The 19,141-nt window shown below is 41.2% G+C and overlaps 1 protein-coding gene across 1 annotated transcript in view; it reads right to left on the bottom strand.

Annotated features, from left to right (window-relative positions):
* The window catches only part of MYT1L (myelin transcription factor 1 like), a 418,337-nt gene that overhangs the window by 132,159 nt on the left and 267,037 nt on the right, over nucleotides 1-19,141 (bottom strand). Inside the window, exons 6-7 of the mRNA XM_075923554.2 lie at nucleotides 7,944-8,317; nucleotides 4,433-4,528 (exon numbers count right to left, since the gene is read on the bottom strand). Of these exons, the coding sequence (XP_075779669.2) occupies nucleotides 4,433-4,528; nucleotides 7,944-8,317 (470 nt within the window). The remainder of the gene's footprint in view (nucleotides 1-4,432; nucleotides 4,529-7,943; nucleotides 8,318-19,141) is intronic.

Below are 19,141 nucleotides of genomic sequence, written 5' to 3'. Positions count from 1 at the left end.
TGCATTTTGCAAGCACTGTGACACACACGCTTGAAAGTGAAAGCAAAAGAGCAAGCCCCAACCTGTGCCTAATCATTCCTGCTACCAAACTGAGTCTACCTGTTCCCTTAAGATCACTGTGGGGTACCTGCTCCATAATGGGTACTTAAAAGCATAACTTTGGCCTTGTACATAACACATGCCTATTGTCTTGGACAGATATCATGCTAGGAGATTAGGTTCTATGCTCCACAATGTATCTCCTGTAATGTCTGCCTTTCACTTTTTGTTACAGTGGATGCAACAATGAGCCTGTTGCACACTTTCCTGGTTTTGGCGCCTCCAGTTGTTTGGCTATCAGAGATCCGAAAGTGAAAACATAGTAGAGATGACATGTTCAATGAGCAAATGAAATCTTCCCGCTTGAGCAGGATGTGATTAAGTGAGTGGAGGAAAATGCTGCTGCATTGGATGGAGCATGAGGACAGAAAAAGTGAGCAGTGGTTGCAAAGTGAAGACACAGAAGAATGTCTTGAGGATCATGGCAGAGCTGATGACATGCTTGATGGACTCACAAGAGACCCAGATACACAGGCACCCCTTCCAGCCCATGCTGACCCAAATTCCCTCCTCACCAAGTTTCAAAGCCTAATCTCTCAGGTGCCCTAGAACAAGGGCAAACTCACACTCAACCCCCAGGGATGTATCCTGGAACAAAAGGCTGTCATACTTATACCTGTGTGATTGGGGGACTGTAGTTCACTGCTTTTCCTTCTCCCCACCCCTCACTGAAGCTCCTGCCCTGAACTTCTTTCCTGTTCCAGCTTCCTTGTGTTCCCTAAATGAAAACATGATTCCCCAGTAACAGTATCTTTATTGCTTGTGTTGCATAAGGGTGGGGATTACAGGGTTTACAGACAAGCATACTTAATGCAGGGGGCACCTCATTAAGAGGAACACTTGTGACTGTCAAATAGTTGTCTGACCATTCACAAAACTGTTTTTTAAAGCCTCTCTGATTTGCAATGTCCCTCACAGTGGTCTCCTTATTGTCCTGTTTTCTGGCTGCTCATAAATAGTGGCTAGGTACTGTGCCTTGACTCCCCACTCTGGCATAAAATTTTCCCATTTACTTTCACAAATATAAAGGAGCACAGAGCAGGCTGCCACAACAATGGGAATATTGCTTTTGCTGAGGTCTAACCTAGTTTGTAAACAGCAAAACCTTCCACTTTGTCCAACATCACATTCTACCACTATTCTGACTTGCTCAGCCTATAGTTGAACTGCTCCTTGCTGTAGTCCAGGCTTTGTGTGTATAGCTTCATGACCTATGGGAGCAAGGCATAGGCTGGGTCTCCAAGGATCACTATTGGAATTTGAACACTTCCAATGGTAACTTTCTGGTCTGGGAAGAAAGTTCCATCTTGAAGCTTTCTGAAGAGACCGGAGTTCCTAAAGATGTGTGCCTAATGAACCTTCCCTGACCATCATACATTGATGTTGGTAAAATAGTCCTTGTGATCCATCAGTACCTGCAACATCGAGAAGTACCCGTTGCATTTTATGTACACTTTGGCAAGGTGTGTTCTGTCTGTCACCCAATCACAGTTAGAGTGTGTCTAGGCTATGGAGTTTTTTTGAAAAAACTTCATCTGCATCTAGACTGCGATTGCATTCTTTCAAAATTAAATTGAAACAACATGGTGGTATTTTTCGAAATCGGTAAATTTACTTTTACCAGGAAGACGCCATTTTTCAAAAGAGCTGTTTCAAAAAAAGGTGTTCTTGAATGCAAACAGGGCTTTTTCGAAAGAGACCGGACAGATTGCCTGGGTACTCTCTTTCGAAAAAGTAGATCACTTTTTTGAAACTCTTGTGGCTGTCTAGACAATCGTGTTTGAAAGAGGCTTGTAGTCTAGACGTACCCAAAGGGAACCCCATCATGGCAAAGTTTTCAACTGTGCCCTGCACATTTCCTATAGTCACTACCCTTTGTAGAAAAAGGATATTGATTGCCTTGGCTACCCGGATCACAGAAGCCCCCACTGTAGATTTAACTACTCCAAAAAGTCCTAACTGACTGGTAGCTGTTTGGTGTTGCAAGCTCTCACAGGCTATTGCCACCCTCTTCTCAACTGTCAGAGCACGTCTCGGGGTGCGGGAAAGCAATTCACAAACTTCCATGAAAGTGGCCTTAATCATGCCAAAGTTTTGCAGCCACTGTTGATTGTCCCATAGCTGCATAACAATGTGGTTCTCCCAGTCTGTCTTGTCTCACAGCATCAGAACCGGCGTAACACTGTGTCAAGAGGATCGAATGCCTTCAGCATCTGTCAATCACTCATCTCAAGTGCTTCACACAAGAGTCTGTTCATGGCTTCCTCAGATTCTTTCTTGTTCCAGCGGGCCCTGGATATGCTCTGGATACACTGCAGCATAAGGTGCAAGATGTTTGCTATGATTGCCATAATACTTTGCTGCTGAATGGGGTTCATGTTTACCCTGCTCTGGCGTCTGCAGGAATAACCAGGGAAAAAAGGGCATGAAAAGATTGTTTGCCATTGCTTTCAAGCTGGAGAGGAGGAAAGAGATGAGTGCATTATGGGATACTGATGATATGCACTCAGAACCACCCAATGCACTGTTATAGTCTCAGTAGCCACTGGGAGGATAACCCACAATGCAAAGGGGTGACTGCAGGATAGCTCCCTTCAGTGCCTCATTGTCAAAGTCAACAGTAGTTGCACTACTGAGTATGCATTACATTGAACTCTTGCACACAGTGTGGAAATGCACCTTCAACTTTACAAAACTGGGTGCTAAAAAATCAACCTTAATAAATTCGACCTGATCTTGTAGTGTAGACAAGCCTAAGAGTACCAGGGTATCCACCTTATCTATGTAATATTGGAGCAAGTGAAAGCTTACCTAGCAGCAAATTTGTTTTTAAACAAAAAATAGCATAGTAAGCATGATAAATATATCTGGCCCAATTCCACAAGAACCGTAGGTATCCAGAGGGAATCTACTAGCTAGATTTTTTCTAAACCCAGTTTTTCAGGTTTGTGCATTCCTGCTCTGAGCTACTTGTCTTTCTAAAAAATTCACATTATTATTTCCAGTTTAATTTGCCTGGGGAAAGAGTAATTATGACCAGATCTGAAATTATATAAACTACTAAAAATGAAAGCACAGAGTAATCTCCTCATTTCTACAGGTCTAGTTTGGTAGGAATTATACACCAAGTACAAAAAGAAAGACATCATGAATTGTTATACAGCGGCATGACCTGATCACTTGCATACCTTTGCATCTCTGAAAACTAGAGATGAAAGTCAATATTAACATTTTGTATCAACAAACATGAATCAAGGGACTGAAGTAAGGTCTTCTGGTCACTGCTGTTAGTATTTTTCCCCATTATACTGTGGGTGGCAACATATCCCCATCACAGTATTCTCTACCTTTTGTTATAATGGAAGTGAAAATATAGAGCAATATACATGAATAATAGAGTCTACCAGCACATTCTGAATGTTTGCTTCTCCTTTTTATTAAATCCTCTCTGACCCTGGAAAATTCATTCCTTTCCTTTTATTGTTCAAAGCAGTGAACAGCTGTTTCCTGCCTCTTCATTTAAGGCTATAATGTCTTTGGTTAGATGTTTTGCATATATGGTACACATGAGCTATACATTGTTCACCAAATGTGTGACTGTTTTCCTGCTAATAGTTTCAATAAATAATTTGAATAATGCTAGGCAGATCGGACCAGCAATCTCTCTGGTACAGACCTGTTTATTTTATTGTTCCAGAGACTTAATGATTCTTAAGTTGCAAGGACAATGGGGAGCTGTGTTCTACCACAATTTCCTCAGTACTTGATTCTTTCATCTTTAGATTGGTATTTGTGTTTCCTTTTGCTTATAGGGACAGCCACAGAAGCAATCTGATGAAGGGATCAGGAAGATAAAGAAGGCCTCTATCAGAGTTAAACTACAAATTAGTAGGTGGATTTCTAGACAACAGTACTTATGTACCTCTGTGTCCTATTGGGGAATAGGCCAAATCTCACCAGAGTATTAAGAAACAGTAGTCCATTTTGTGGAAGTGAGAAAAATATGAAACATTTCCTCTCCGCATTTCCCAGAAATAGTCTGTAACGCAAAGATTTATATTCAGTCTCCTTGAATATGCTGCAACTGCATCTTGCAGTTATGCAACCATGATATGGTATACTGTATATGCTACTGTGAATTTGAGGGAATTAATGGGATATGAAAGGGATTGTTTATCAGATCTATTCACCCTGACCATTCACCTTTCAGTAAACTATAATAAATCTTGTGTAGCATGATCACGCGAAATGGATTAGACCTGATCAACGTATTAAATTTACGTAGCTCTAGAATCAGCCTGACTCCTCCTGACCCTGAGGGATTATGAAATACCTGGAGTACAAGCCATCTTGAATGTCTTCATGTGATATAGGCTAAATGGTGCCTTGGAACATCCGTTCCTGGAGCTCCTCCAACGGAGATTTCTTTCTATAATAGAAAAGCTTTGTGAAACAGCCTTTGGGAACCAGCTATCTGAAGTGATCTCTCTCAGAAGGAGAAACACCTTTGTTTACCTTGCAAAGCAAATGTGCCCTAAATACTTGACTCCAGAGATTTTTAGCAATAACCATCAAAGAAGAGGGGCACTCCCTAAAAGTGGGATTTATCTTACTATCTCACTGATAGCCTTCCCATGTGGACTGAGGTTTACAGGTTAGGTTATCTTAAGAAGAGTTATCTATCTGCTTTGTTTTTTTGGGGGTGAATATGAAAACAATTGGAAAGATCTGTCTTTTCTTTAATAGTGGTAGTACTGTATGTAAAGTTTTCCAGGCCTGTGGTACTCTTTGATTGGATATATATCCCTGTTTTTCAGAGATTCATTACATTTAATGGAAGGTTAATGAATGTTGTGGCCATTGAGAGGGTGTTTTAAGAATTAATTTCGATACAAGTGACTATATACAGAGATACAAACATAGGATATGGGATCTAGATGCAAAAAGTCTTTGTTTCTCTTTTATTGGTATTTTGAGATTTGTAAGAGTGTTGCTTTAGGATACTTCTGTGTCTTTCAAGTCCTTTATTATATCAAAGATTCATCCCTAGCATGAGGTTTTCTAAATGGCCTCTGTGATTTTAGAACCCAAGCCTAATTGTCATTCAATGAGAATTATGTACCTAAATCACTAAGAACCCTTTGAAACTTGCAACCTAAATTCAGTTTCCTGTTACATGACTGCAGAGTCATTCTAATAAATTCTTTGAGGTGTGTATGGATTTACCCTCATATAAAAGGAAACTTAATTTAGACCTAGGAAATTATATAACTCATTGCTTTATGTTTCTCATATATGTTGCCTCAGAAATCATAGTCCCATCTGATAGAATTTTCCTAGCAAAACTAAGTTTTTAATTGTTCTATCCGTTAAGATTAGGTATGGTTATGAGACTTTGCAAAATTCCTATCATCCCATAAAACTTCAGCACCACTGACAAAACCTTTTTTGAGAACTGCAGAACACCTTTATCTCCACTAGAAGTTCTACTCTTAGTTCCTAATTGTAATGATGTTGGCTGTGTGCATACTGTGATTTTCCCAGAATATGCTCCTAAATGATTAATTTTCAGTGAGTTCTAAAAATACAGGCAGGGAATTCAAGGAAATGATGGAATAGTCCTGTATTATGAATAAGGGAAGGTGAAGACATTTTAGGTTCTTGGTAAAAAACCATATAAAATAAATTATCCCGAAAATCTGTTTGATTAAATATCTTCTTGACCTCCCATACCAACAAACTACAGCTATAATCTCAAATCTAGGCCTCCTGACTCTTTGACCTAGAGAAAAAGGATTCCTTATTATCTTCATCATTAGGCACTGGTAACTCTATCGCATGAATCAGCTGTGCTATAACTGTCACCACCTATATAATAACATGCTGATTCCAAAAAGCTCATACAATTAATTTGCCCTGAATAATTCCATTGTTAACCCCCTATTTTATTAGACTTTCTTTTCTGAATTCCCAGTATTTTATAGAGAATCAGATTTTCCTTTTTCTTTTATCCAGGAAATTACATATCATCCCTGAAGTAAAATGAGAGCCTCTGGGTAGCTGACCTGTTTGACTTTTCATTTCCTCTAATATGATGTTTAGCTAATATAGGTACTTCTGTAAAATTCCTAAATTACAATTCTTAATTCGAGCCCACTCACAGAAAGAAAATAGCTAAGAAACAATGCCAACCGCTAAAGTTGTTGATTAGGATCACTAAGTGTACATGCAACAGTGCTGGACATAAGTAAAGCACCTTGTTTGGTAATATTTGTACCAGTAAACCCAATACCAACCTTGGCAGAAGGAAGTTTCTTTAGCTCCTGAGTCTTTTTTCCCCTTCAATCATTTTTGATCATGTAGATTCATTATTTTCCACCTGAGCCCCAAACCCTTGTAATAGTTCCACTATCATCCTGTTCCCAAGATGTTCAGTTGCCATTACCTCTTAAGAAAAAACTGCTAGAGTCCCTATGCAATCCAAGAGAATAGCAATTGCAATCACATGCCTGCCTAAGCTCAGATAAACTATTCTTACAGGTGCTAAAAAATCAGAGCTCTCGGAATAAGGAAACAACCTCCTTTGGCATTAAACTCGTTCAGAACTTTCAAGTTTGGCTACCTTATTCTTATGAGTTTTGGTAAGCAAATTGAAAGTGAATGAGGAAATGCTGTGGGTTGAGGCATCTGAAAAAAAAAACAAGAAAAGCTCATAGCTAGGCAGTTGCCTGAATGAAAAGAGTACTTCCTAAATCTTTTTCTAAACCTGGCCTACTGGAATGCTGAAACAAAAGTCAGACAGCTTTCATACCTGGCTCCTAAGAGGAATCCGACTGAGGAGTGCTCAGAGTTTTTCTTATATTTTTATTGGTTAGAAAGGGGAATCTACCCAACCAAAAACGTGTTCCCTGGAAATGGGAACAAAATATGTTTTAGATAGCTCAATAATCTTTGCACAATTCTTCATTTTCACTCCAGTACACTATAATGTAATTAATGGAGGAATTCTGAGGTAAGCAGACCGTGATCAGATATTTTGAAAAAATGCTTACATGGGGTCTACAATCCCAGTAAACAGAAATGTCAATGGATTAATCACAGTGCTATCACATCAGTAGGGCTACTAATTTCTATATAGATGAAAGGTATCAAATGTACTGTTCTATATTCTGAAAACTTAATTTTAGAAGGACTTTCTTTGTGTAAACCTGTCACTCTCCATAGTTTCAATAAAATCAACTAAAGTACACAACATCCAAGTCTCAAAGAACCAAAGTATCTGATAACATTTCATTCAGATATTGTTTGTCTGAAAGTAAGTTCAGGGCCAAATTTTCAAAAGAAAGAGATCCAATTGTGCTCACCAAAAAAAAAAAAAAAAAAAAAAAAAAAAACCCAAAAAACACCTGCAAACATGTAAAAGCACTTATCTGAGCAATCACCACTATTATATAGGCAGATTCAGTAAATGCACATGCAAATGACGAGAAAGGGAATTTGCAGTTAGCCATTTGCTTGTACTTTTACCTGGTTTTTGCAGGCATACATGGCAATTGCACACATTAATCTAGCTATACATTTATGCAGGCATTTTTTTGATACACACCCCTCTGTATTTGAAAATTTGACAGCTAGTGGCATCAAAAATATTTGGAAGACAGTCTTACTAAAATAGATGTTAAAGAGCAACTATGGGGTACATTTTCAGTGAGGCACAAGACGATTTAGCTGCATAACTTCCATTAGCTTTAATGACAGTTGCACAGCTAAGTACCTGGACACCACACTGAAAGATTCACACAATACATACAATGTTTACTTTTTACTAATACTCTTATTATTACCACGTTCTTCCTCCTCCTCTTCCTCTTCCTCCTCCTCCTCTTCTTCTTCCTCTTCCTCTTCCTCTACATCTTCTGCTTCCTCTTCATCCTCTTCTTCTTCCTCTTCAATCTCCTCTTCCTCTTCTCGATCTATTTCTTCATCCTCCTCCTCTTCATCACCTTGCTCTTCATTGTCTTCAGAATACTCTTCCTCCTCTTCCTCTTCCTCATCTTCCTCTTCCTTTTCATCCATCTCCTCTGTTCCATCAGTTTCATAACACTCATCTACTGAGGAATTGTCTGTTTTAACTACAAAGGGTTTTCTTTTGGGAGCAGGTTCTTGAGGTTGCTTATCTTGTGTTTTTCTTTTTTTTGCCAAAGGACAGCCATAAACACTATTTGAAAAAAAAAAAAAGACTCATGTTATTATATTGTCTGGCAGTTCTCCTCTGCAAGTCAGATTGTGCAAAGCATTGTGTCATTTCATCAGGTTTTATAATTATTTACTACATTAATTGCTTTTCTTAAAATGTACATTTTTTGAAAAAGCAAAACACCACTTTGCTTAGGCAATAATGGCCAAAGGAGAAGACCCTTCCAAGCCCTCACTTGTCTAGTCAGTCATTAACTGTCTGGAAATGATACACCCAAGGGTCATCACGGCAATTATAAAGCTAAGAAGAATGTTTCCTCCCCCCCCCCACCACCACCACTGAGTTGTCTCTGAAGCATGTTGAACTTTGTTCCATGGTGGATGCAGTTTTTTTAATTTATAGCAAATATTTTGTTTCCTAGCATTTATTGATCAGTACTGCAATGAATGGAAAAACAGTCTTTCTTATCTTTAAACTATTCAGTGAGATTTTGATCAGTTACAATTGGGATTTGCTCCTGCAAAATTTGAAGCTAAGAGTATAATTGGACCCTAACATAGATTAATAATAATGATAATATTTCGCTCTTCAATTATTCACTTTACTGCTTCATTATGTGCCATGAAGGTGCATAAAAAGCAAAATAAACATAAACATTGGCAGAACTAACTTTAGAAGGTCTCAAACATTCAAGTTAAAACATATCCATAAGAAGCCTACGATATTTTCTGAACACACTAGTGCTGAAAGTCAGATTTATCTGAAGTTGGGTATCATTTGTTTTCTGATCACTTTATTTGTAGGCATAACAACATTTTAGGACAGAGGAGGATTATACTACTTTTCTTAAAGTTGTTCACCTATCTGTCCAACTTACTATTTTCCCCATAATTTCTTGTATCCATTGTACAGTCACTGTTTTTTACTTGAGTGATGTTATACACATTAATTATCCTCTGAACAAAGAAGTTTCACTTGAACTTCCTAATTCTCTGAACTTAACTTCAGCTCAAACCACATTGTTCTTGAGCCTATTTCATGATATTAAGAGTATTGTGATATCCTAACTTCCCTATAGCCCTTTATACATATCAAAATAGCTGCGCTTTCACAGTTTTCGTATCTATCCTGTTATAAACCACTGAGACACATCTATCATTTTCGTAACCAACTTATACCTATCAATAACCTTCCAGAACATAGGTGCTCAATACTTCAGATGTGCACAATACTCTGGATGTGGTCTGTATGGTGCCATAATGGTCCCCTCTAATTTGAACTGTATTCCTTTATCCCAGTTTATCATTTGCTTCCCTAATTATGCATAGACATTGAACTGATGACTTTAAGTTTCTGCCCATACTCATCCTCCATATCATTCATAGTAGTAGTTTTATATTTTTCTTCAGTGTATCATCACGATTCTGATTTTTATTGTTAAAGCTGTCAGTGAGCTGCTTCTATCCGTCTCTCTCGTTTCATAACCTTTTTAGAATATTACTCTCAACAAGCAGCTCTCAGGTAAAACACTCGGGTTGAAGGGCCTAAGAAGGTCCTCTTTTGTGCAAATCTCTGCCATTGAAGGTAAAATGTGCTTGAATTTTGTCACATTTAGAATGCAATGCACTGCTCACCTCTTTTTTTTTTACGCTGTCCTCAATAAAAAAAAAGGCTGCTAAATACTTGCAAAGTCCTCTCACCCAAACCAAGTTATCTTAGAAGTCACTCGGGAGGGAGCCAAGAATATATTCCTACTCAAACTACACCAACATTTCTTTTAATGTTTTGATTTGGCAACTAACAGCCATTGTGATTGACCCATTAGAAATCAATTATTGGGTAAAGGTAAGGCAATTGCTAATTATAATCCTATTTACAATTTTCAAACTTGTCAGTATTTTTTTTTACACTATATTTCATAAGGCATCTAAGAACTCATGACATTTCTTCTAGACCCAGTTCCTCAATAGATACCTAACCTGCAATTGAAAACAGGGGGATTTAGGTACCTTACCTGATTAGGTGCTTTTTGCAAACCCTAGTAGGTTCCTCTCTGCATCTTTGGACATGTAAATCTAGTCATATGTCTTTTCTCTGTGTGTGCTCAGTGTGCCTGATCCTGCCACGTGCTAGCTATTCTAGCCCTAATCCAGGTGAGCCACATGAGCAATAAATTGAACTCAACAGGACTTCTTATAGGGTAAAAGTTAAGTGTGTATTAAGTATTTTGATGGATTGGGACCATAATACCCAGTACCCTGCAGGACTGACAATACAGACAACTTCTTTCTACAAACCAGTTTATAGGAATCCAAGATATTTGCTCCTGATTAATATTTGAATCTGATTTTAGCTTTGCTTGGATATTAAGCACTAAAGGTCTTCAATGAGGCCCGCTGACAGGTGGGGCAAAGAGTAGTTGCCCCAGGTCCAATGATTTAAAGGAATCTGGGGCTCCCTGCCACTGCTGCTACTGCAGTAGTAGTGGCAGCTGGAGCTCCAGGCTGCATGCTATGGGTGGCTCTAAGGACTTGGGTGGGTGGGGCACACTCCAGATAAACCTGTGGGCTGGCTGCCCCTGCCCCAATCCCACCCCGTTTGCCCAAGGCCCTGCCTATAATAGCCATTCTTCTTCTGAACCCTTTAAAATATGGTCTTTCATTGATTCTTCTAAAATTTTCAAGTATATCTTGTTACCTTAAAAATATTCTCATTGGAGACCACACAAGGTTACACTAGTATGGGTTTATTTCCACTAGGTAAAAGTAAAGAGGAGAAAGCAGCCACTAAAGGTTTAAGCTAAAGAAGATAGAGCTCTCTCTCACACACACACACACGCACGCATGTACGTAAGCACACACTCCTCCATTCATTCACACCCATTCATTCCTGTCCTCAGGCAATCACACACTTACACAGACATATGGGTTGCAAAAGGAGCCAAAGCATGTGGATCCTGGAGGGTCTGTCTGCTCATCATGGCTGGGGAAGCTGGTCAGGAGGGACACTGAAGAGGAGCTTCTCAGGAGCAGGGAAGGAAAAAGAGAGTCCCCCACATGTGCTCCTTCTCTTTATATAGTGTCTGAATAGCTCCTGTGACTCATTCATCTTGTCATCAGGGAGCATACCCAGACTTCCCTTTATCCATCAAGCAGCATGCCCATACTGTGATGACTCATTGTAATGTGCTCCATTGTTTCCAGTCTTCTTCAAACACACTCTCACACTCACTCTTTCTCCATTCACTCAGGGGAGTATGCAGCTTAGGGAAAGTTACAAGCAAGGTGGCTGCATGTTACAAAGATTACAAAGTTGCAGTTTACAGTAAATTTGGGTATGTCTACACTACCACCCTAGTTCGAACTAGGGTGGTAATGTAGGCAACCGGAGTTGCAAATGAAGCCCGGGATTTGAATTGCCCGGGCTTCATTTGCATAAAGCCGGGCGCCGCCATTTTTAAATGTCCGCTAGTACGGACTCCGTGCCGCGCGCCTACACGCGGCACAGACTAGGTAGTTCGGACTAGGCTTCCTTGTCATCAGGCTTCCTAGTCTGAACTACCTAGTTCGAACTAGGGTGGTAGTGTAGACATACCCTTTGAGAGTTACACAGATTGCAAAGATTGACAAGGATCATAAGTTAGTTTAGAACCTTAGACCTTACAGTTTGGTGTAGCTTTAGAAAATTCATGTATATACATCTAGTGAGCTCAAGCGGAGGCTTTTTTATGCAACATATCTTATATTCAGTGAGCATTACAAAATCCCTCGTCTTCTCTCTTTCAGAATCCTGGGACATTGGCCATGAGATCTGTATTGTTGCCCTATTTCCTTCTCTTTCTTTGCTTTACCTGTTCTTGTATCACCATTAGTTTCATTAATTGTTCATATTCTGCATCCAGGATATTTCTCTCTTTTTCTGGTATTTCCCCCTCATTTCCTCTGGTTAGTACACCGAGGCAAAGAAAACATTTTGCTTCCCAGCAATCTGTGCCTCATATATCACTAAGTTCCTCCACAGTCAGATACGGAGACTTCAGTCTCTTTCATTGACCTCCTGGTCCTGATATATCTGTAAAATCTGTTATTGTTTGTCCTCATACCTTCTGCGATGATCTTTCCATTTTCAATTTTGGCCTCTATGATCATTGTCTTAGCTGCTTATTTTTTAGATTTGTGAATCCCCTCTCTTAGCCATGATCCTATTGACTTATGTCTTTTGCACTTTTCTCTTTTATTGCTTTCTATATTTCCCTGGTCAGCTACATGTGTTCTCCCTCATGCTACCCCCACTTCACCTCCCACACATGCACACTTCAGCTGTATTTGTTTTCAATAATATACATACATGCTGGGTTTCCTGCAATTTCCCTCTGAAAACTCCCCAATTTCTTTTTGAGTCATTCCTACTCATTTCAGTTTCTCGGGATCTTTTAGTAACAAGCCTCATGGAAAAGTACTGTAGAACTTACTAGGGATGAAATCAGTAGAAAAATGGGTTCAAAGGGCAGTATGTAAAAAAATCTACACTCTTTAAGGGTATGTCTACACTACAGTGTTACTTCAAAATATCTTATTTTGAAATAGTTATTTTGAAATAGCTTATTTCAAAATAACGTGTCTACACACAAAATGCATTTTGCTATTTCGAAATAGTGCATCCACACTGAGTGAACTCTGAATCGCATTTAAGGCTGGCTGTTAACCAGTTCCAGCAGGGCACCAGGTCAGGACTTACTGTGTGAGGCTGCTGCCTGAGGTCTGTGCTTAAAGGACCCACCCAGACAGCAAGTTCTCAGGTTTCCCTGATTGCTTGTCTACCCTGATGAGGGACAGCAAAGCATTTTGTCTCTGTGTTCTCTAGTTTCCCTCACTCGGGACACCACAGCACTCTGCAACATTGAGCCGGAGCCACCCCTGGGCACTCTGGTGCTTCTCTTGGATGCGTTGCTGAGAGCCTGGCTGCACTTTCAGTAGGCTGCCATCCGGGAGGTCCATCGGGGGGCTGTCAGTATCCAGGAGGCCCTGCAGGAGAGCTTCCACCCTGAGGAGCACTAAGAGTCTCCCTGGTCTACCCCACTAGGGGCTTGTGCCTCATTCCTCCCTCACGTCCTTCCACTTACCCTCCGTAACCCCCCTTCCTGATGTAAAATAAAATACACATTTTCATGAACACAAACTCTCTTTATTTAACAAATCTGGAGAGGAGAGAATGAAACTCTGGTGATACTGGGGAAAGAAGGTGGAAGAGGGGAGAAGAGAGGGTGGGAAAGGGGAGGGGGAACCTCGGAGGAGGGAGTCAGAAGGGGGAAACGGAAGATCAGGGCTCAGGGTTGGGGGTTTCGCCGGACCAACTTGATTGTCATGCAAACCTGCTCCTGGGTTCGCATGTGGTCTTTGGTGGCCAGGCTGGCAGCTATCCTGCCATAGACGGCCACGTTCCTCCATCTAGTGCGGAGATCATGGACACTGGGGGTATCCCACCCAAACCTGAATAAGGTCCATGATCTTTACCCTGGACCAGGAAGGCGCCTGCCTTCTCTGGGCCCTGGCAGGCTCCTGGGAGCTGGCAGACTGCTCCTGAGGAGCGGTGGAGGGCTGGCTACCAGTGGCTTGTTGGCTCGTGTTTTGGGGCCACTGGGTCGGGGCAGTGACTACTGGCTCTGGGCTGGTAGGCTTGGAGCTGGCACAGGCACTGTGGCCAGATTCTGTCACTTTAAGGGCTCCGGGGAGGGGAGAGAGGGAGAGAAGTGTTCTTGGGTGAGGCTGGAGTGGCTAACAGGGCACCCTGGGAAGGCTGGAGGCCCCCTATTTCGAAATACGTGTCTACACAGCACTTATTTCGAAATAGCTATTTTGAATTTGGCGTTATTCCTCGTAGAATGAGGTTCACCAAATTCAAAATAAGTGCTCCGCTATTTTGATTTAATTTTGAAATAGCAGTTGGCTTGTGTAGATGCTAGGAAATTTATTTTGAAATAACAGTAGTTATTTCAAAATAACTTTGCAGAATAGACTTACCCTAATAGAGGATGATTACTTTATTATGGTTTTTGAACAATTTTAAGTAATCACCCTATGATTCAAGAACATACAGAATTATTGTTTTCTATTAAATTCTATGTTTCTTCCCATAATGGAATACACACTTTGAACCAAAATTTACTTTGTGAAAATTTACACTACTTTGTACTAGGGATGTCAAATCCCATTTAATTGGTTAACTCGCCCAGCCAGAACAGACTCTGCCTGCATCCTCCTCCCCCCCCAAGCCTGCCATGGACATTAGATGCCCAGAGCAGCCCCAGTCTGTGGTGCGCCCTGAGGGGCTGGAGCAGCCCTCTGCCTATGGTGGACAGGGAGCTGCTGCAGCCCCCACTGGTTAAACAGAATCAATAACCATCACCCGTTAGAGGTGATATTAACCGATTAACCTTTCACATCCCTTCTTTGTACCATTTTGAAGTGTATTTTCAACACAATTAATCTGTAATCATATTATTTGTGAATCATCCCATTACTTTTACCTTTTCAACCATGTTTTATGTGCTATTAAAGATATTACTGGTGGATGTTCCTTATCTTCCAACTTACTGCATCAAATATTGCATGTCTACCAGACTGCTATGTGACTAGATTCTTTCTGTAGATTTTGTGCTGCAGTTCTAACTCAAGCAAAGCACTCACTGACTTCAGAAGAAAGAAGTCAAGATGCAATTTCAGGCTCTACAGTTTAATAATATTCCACATTGTTTTCTCTTCTTCTTTGCATTAGCACTCTTAAAAATCGTATCTGACTTTAGCCAATGTAAAAATTATTCCTAACAACACTGCTCTCCACTTTCATGAGACATTTTAATTTCAGCTAAAGTATAGTCTTTGTTGGGTATTTAAACATCTTAGTAGGTTGGGTACCTAATTCTTATCATTGCAAACGAAATTAGGGTCATAACTTGCTTTAGAAAATCATAATCCCATAATCCCATCTATATTTTTAGGTATATGACCCAAAGTGACCACTTTCTCAACTATGTAAACTTCTCATTAGGTACAGTAAATTCATTCATCAAATTATTAATCTCTACTGCTCTCGCTGCATCCCATGTATTTCACAATTCCTTACAATCTATATTTCTGGTGCAGTGAATCAAATTATTTTAAATAGGTAGCACAGTTCATGTGTACATTATCAAATAATGTCATCTTTATTTCATTTTGCTTTCTTTCCATTGAAAATAAAGTATTAAATAGAGAACTGCTGACTTTCTAAAATACATATACGTACATTACTATTTCAATTTGATGATAACAATTAATTTGCAGAAAAGATGCAAACTTAACAAATATAAATGGCCTTGCTGAACTCCCTAGAGTCTAAATGTCTTCTATGGGAGTTTAGTACTTTCATCTTTTAGTACCTTCAATAGGAGTAATCTAAACTATTATAAAAGCAGAGGTGTCCATTATGCTATCTGTCAGACAACATTTAAAAATACTCTGGTAGAGTTGAGAAGTTTCTAGAAATCTAATACATACTAGCAGTGGGGCTTAGCCTCTCCCCCAGGCCTGACTCAGCCCCACCCATTCCCTAGTGTGGCCCTGAGCCCCCCAACTTCCTCATGCATGTTGCTCCATGTTCTCATAGCAACATGTCCCAGCTCTCTCACAGGGGGCAGGCCTTTGTGACGGCACAATAGGTCTCAGGAGATAATCATGGTGGTGAGCCGGGGTCACAGGGGTGGATGGGGTGGGGGAGGGTTGAATTGCCCAATGTGGGAGCTGCAGGCATTGTCCAAGAAGCATAAGAACGGCCATACTGGGTCAGACCAAAGGTCCATTTATCCCAGTTTCCTGTCTGCTGACAGTGGTCAATGCCAGATGCCCCAGAGGGAGGGAACACAACGGGTGTGTCTAGACTGGCAAGATTTTGCGCAAAAGCTGGCTGCTTGAATTTGCGCAAGAGCACTGACTTTGTAATGTACAAAATCAGTGCTTCTTGTGCAAATACTTTCACACTTCTGCTCGGGAAAAAGCCCTCTTGCGCAAGAATACTTGCGCAAGAGGGCCAGTGTAGACAGGGAAGAACTGTTTTGCACAAGAAAGCCCAGATGGCTAAAATGGCGATCGGGGCTTTCTTGCATAAAATCGCATCTAGACTGGTCATGGATGCTTTTGCGCACTTTTTGCGCAAAAGCATCCGTGCTAATCTAGACGCGCTTTTGTGGAAATACTTTTAATGGAAAAACTTTTCCGTTAAAAGTATTTCTGCAAAATCATGCTAGTCTAGACGCAGCCAACAGGGAATCCTCACATGATCCCTCCCCTGTCACCCACCTCCAGAGAAACAGAGGCTAGGGATGCCATTCCTACCTATCCTGGCTAATAGCCATTGATGAAGCTAACCTCCCCATGAATCTATCTAGCTCTTTTTTTAACCTTGTTAAAGTCCTAGCCTTCACCACATCCTCTGGCAAGGAGTTCCAGAGATCGACTGTGTGCTGAGTAAATAAAAACTTCCTTTTGTTTGTTTTAAATCTGCTGCCCGTTAATTTCATTTGGTGACCCCCTTTGTCTCCTTTTTTCTAAGCTGAAAAGTCCAAGTCTTTTTAATCTCTCTTCATATGGGACATGTTCCAAACCCCTAATCATTTTTGTTGCCCTTTTCTGAACCTTTTCCAATGCCAATATGTCTTTTTTTGAGATGAGGTGACCACAAGTGTACTTGGAAGTTTGCTGGCAGGTCCTGCTGCTGCCCCCTGCCCCAACCCCCTTTGGCTTGGCCCTGGGTTCTCCATGGCAGCAGCAGCAACTACCACCACCTCCCCTCCAATTTTGAGGAGATCCTAAGGCAGTGGCTCCAGTCCTGGCTTGGCCGTACATGGTGAGAGGGTCTGGGGAACTGGGGCCTGACAATTGCGGGGCACTGTCTGAAGGGGGATCTCAGACCCCCCTACAGCTGCTGGGGGAGGCTGGACTGGCCAGGAGCGTGGAGCTCTCCATGCATTGAAGTGGGTCACACCCTGTAGGCTGCTGTTCTTTCCTGTCTGCCTCTCAGGGATAGGTTTGTGGAGTGCCCTTTGCCTTGTTTTTTTTTTGTGTGACTTTGCCCATCCACCCTCCACTGGGCCCACCAGTGCCCCCGCTCCAGTCCCAGGCCAGCCTAGGGAGCACAGAGGGGAGGTCTGCGCAGTATCCTCCTCCCCCAGTCAGTCCCAGGCAATGCCGGGTGAATCTGCTAGTAATAATAAAAGTCACACTGCCTAAAGTGCACTAGTTGCCTCATAGTATATTGTACATAGTAAACTGAGATAGATGCTCCAAGCAGCCTGCATAATGACTATGCCTCAGTTCTTCACTTTGGCATTTAGAACCTTTATGTATATGACTAGTCCCAAGGAATTCCAAGATGTCTAGGATATAAGCATTTGTAGGATTGAGGTGTCATTTCAAACAGAGTACATAAAAAGAGGGCCAGGGATGACAAAACAGTTGGGAGAATAGAAGAATGGACAGGGATGACAATAAAATTATATGGTTACTCAGCAAACATCAATATATAGCATGGTTATTTTAGCAGGGTTGCAATATTGCCACTCTTGCTTCAGAGCTGCCTTCAGGGCTGGGAAGTTGGAAAGTGGCAGCTGTTGGATGGGCATCCAACTCCGAAGGCAGCACTCCACCAGCAGCATCACAAAAGTAAGGGTCACAATATCTTACCATGCCATCCCTACTCCTGCATTGCCACCTTCAGAGTTGGGCTCCCAGCCAGCAGCCACCACTCTCCAGTTGCCAGCTCTCGTGGCAGCACTGCTGCGAGCAGCAGCATAGAAGTAAGGGTAGGACTACCACAACTCCCCTTCCCCACAATAACCTCATGACCTTTCCCAAAACTCCTTTTTGGGTCAGGACTCCTACAATTAAAACACTATGAAATTTCAGATAAATAGCTGAAATCATTACATTTATAGTTTATCTTCTGACCATGAAATTGACCAAAATGGACCATAAATTTGGTAGGTCTCTAATAATAGGGAAAACAGCTTCTGAAGCCAATAAAATTATCCTGATACACAGTAGCTGAGCTTTTGGGCCAGTAACTTTTGACTTCCTTTTGACTTTGATAGGACTCTTCACATGCCTCGTTTTGAGCATGTGCTTAAATGCTTTCCTAGATTGGGGCCTAATAGTTTTAAACCCAAGGTTGGGATATATCCTAAAGGTGAAATTAAGGGTGTAATATGACCCTGTGAATGTAAGTGGTCAGACAGAGTTGCCGACTTGTTCCCTTGCTGAGTATAGTTATTAAAAACTGTGCTGTGAAAGTGCTGTGCTGTGTCCTCAATGATGGACAATGATCCCTCACTTTCATCGGCCTTGGGAGGCAGGCCAGTCATCGTCCACAGACAACCCGCCAACCTGAAGCAAATTCTCACTAGCAACTATACACTGCACCATAGTAACTCTGACTCAGGAACCAATCCCTGCAACAAACCTCGGTGCCAACTCTGCCCTCATATCTACACCAGCGACACCATCGCAGGACCCAACCAGATCAGCCACACCATCACTGGTTCATTCACCTGCACATCTACCAATGTAATATATGCCATCATGTGCCAGCAATGCCCCTCTGCTATATACATCAGCCAAACTGGACAGTCCCTACGTAAAAGAATAAATGGACACAAATCAGATATTAGGAATGGCAATATACAAAAACCTGTAGGAGAACACTTCAATCTCCCTGGACACACAGTAGCAGATTGAAAAGTAGCCATCCTGCAGCAAAAAAACTTCAAGACCAGACTACAAAGAGAAACTGCTGAGCTACAGTTCATCTGCAAAT

This window comes from Pelodiscus sinensis, chromosome 3, assembly GCF_052426305.1.
Source record: "Pelodiscus sinensis isolate ZL-2025 chromosome 3, ASM5242630v1, whole genome shotgun sequence".
Classification (NCBI taxonomy): Eukaryota; Metazoa; Chordata; order Testudines; family Trionychidae; genus Pelodiscus; species Pelodiscus sinensis.
This window is presented reverse-complemented; position numbering and strand designations above follow the sequence as displayed.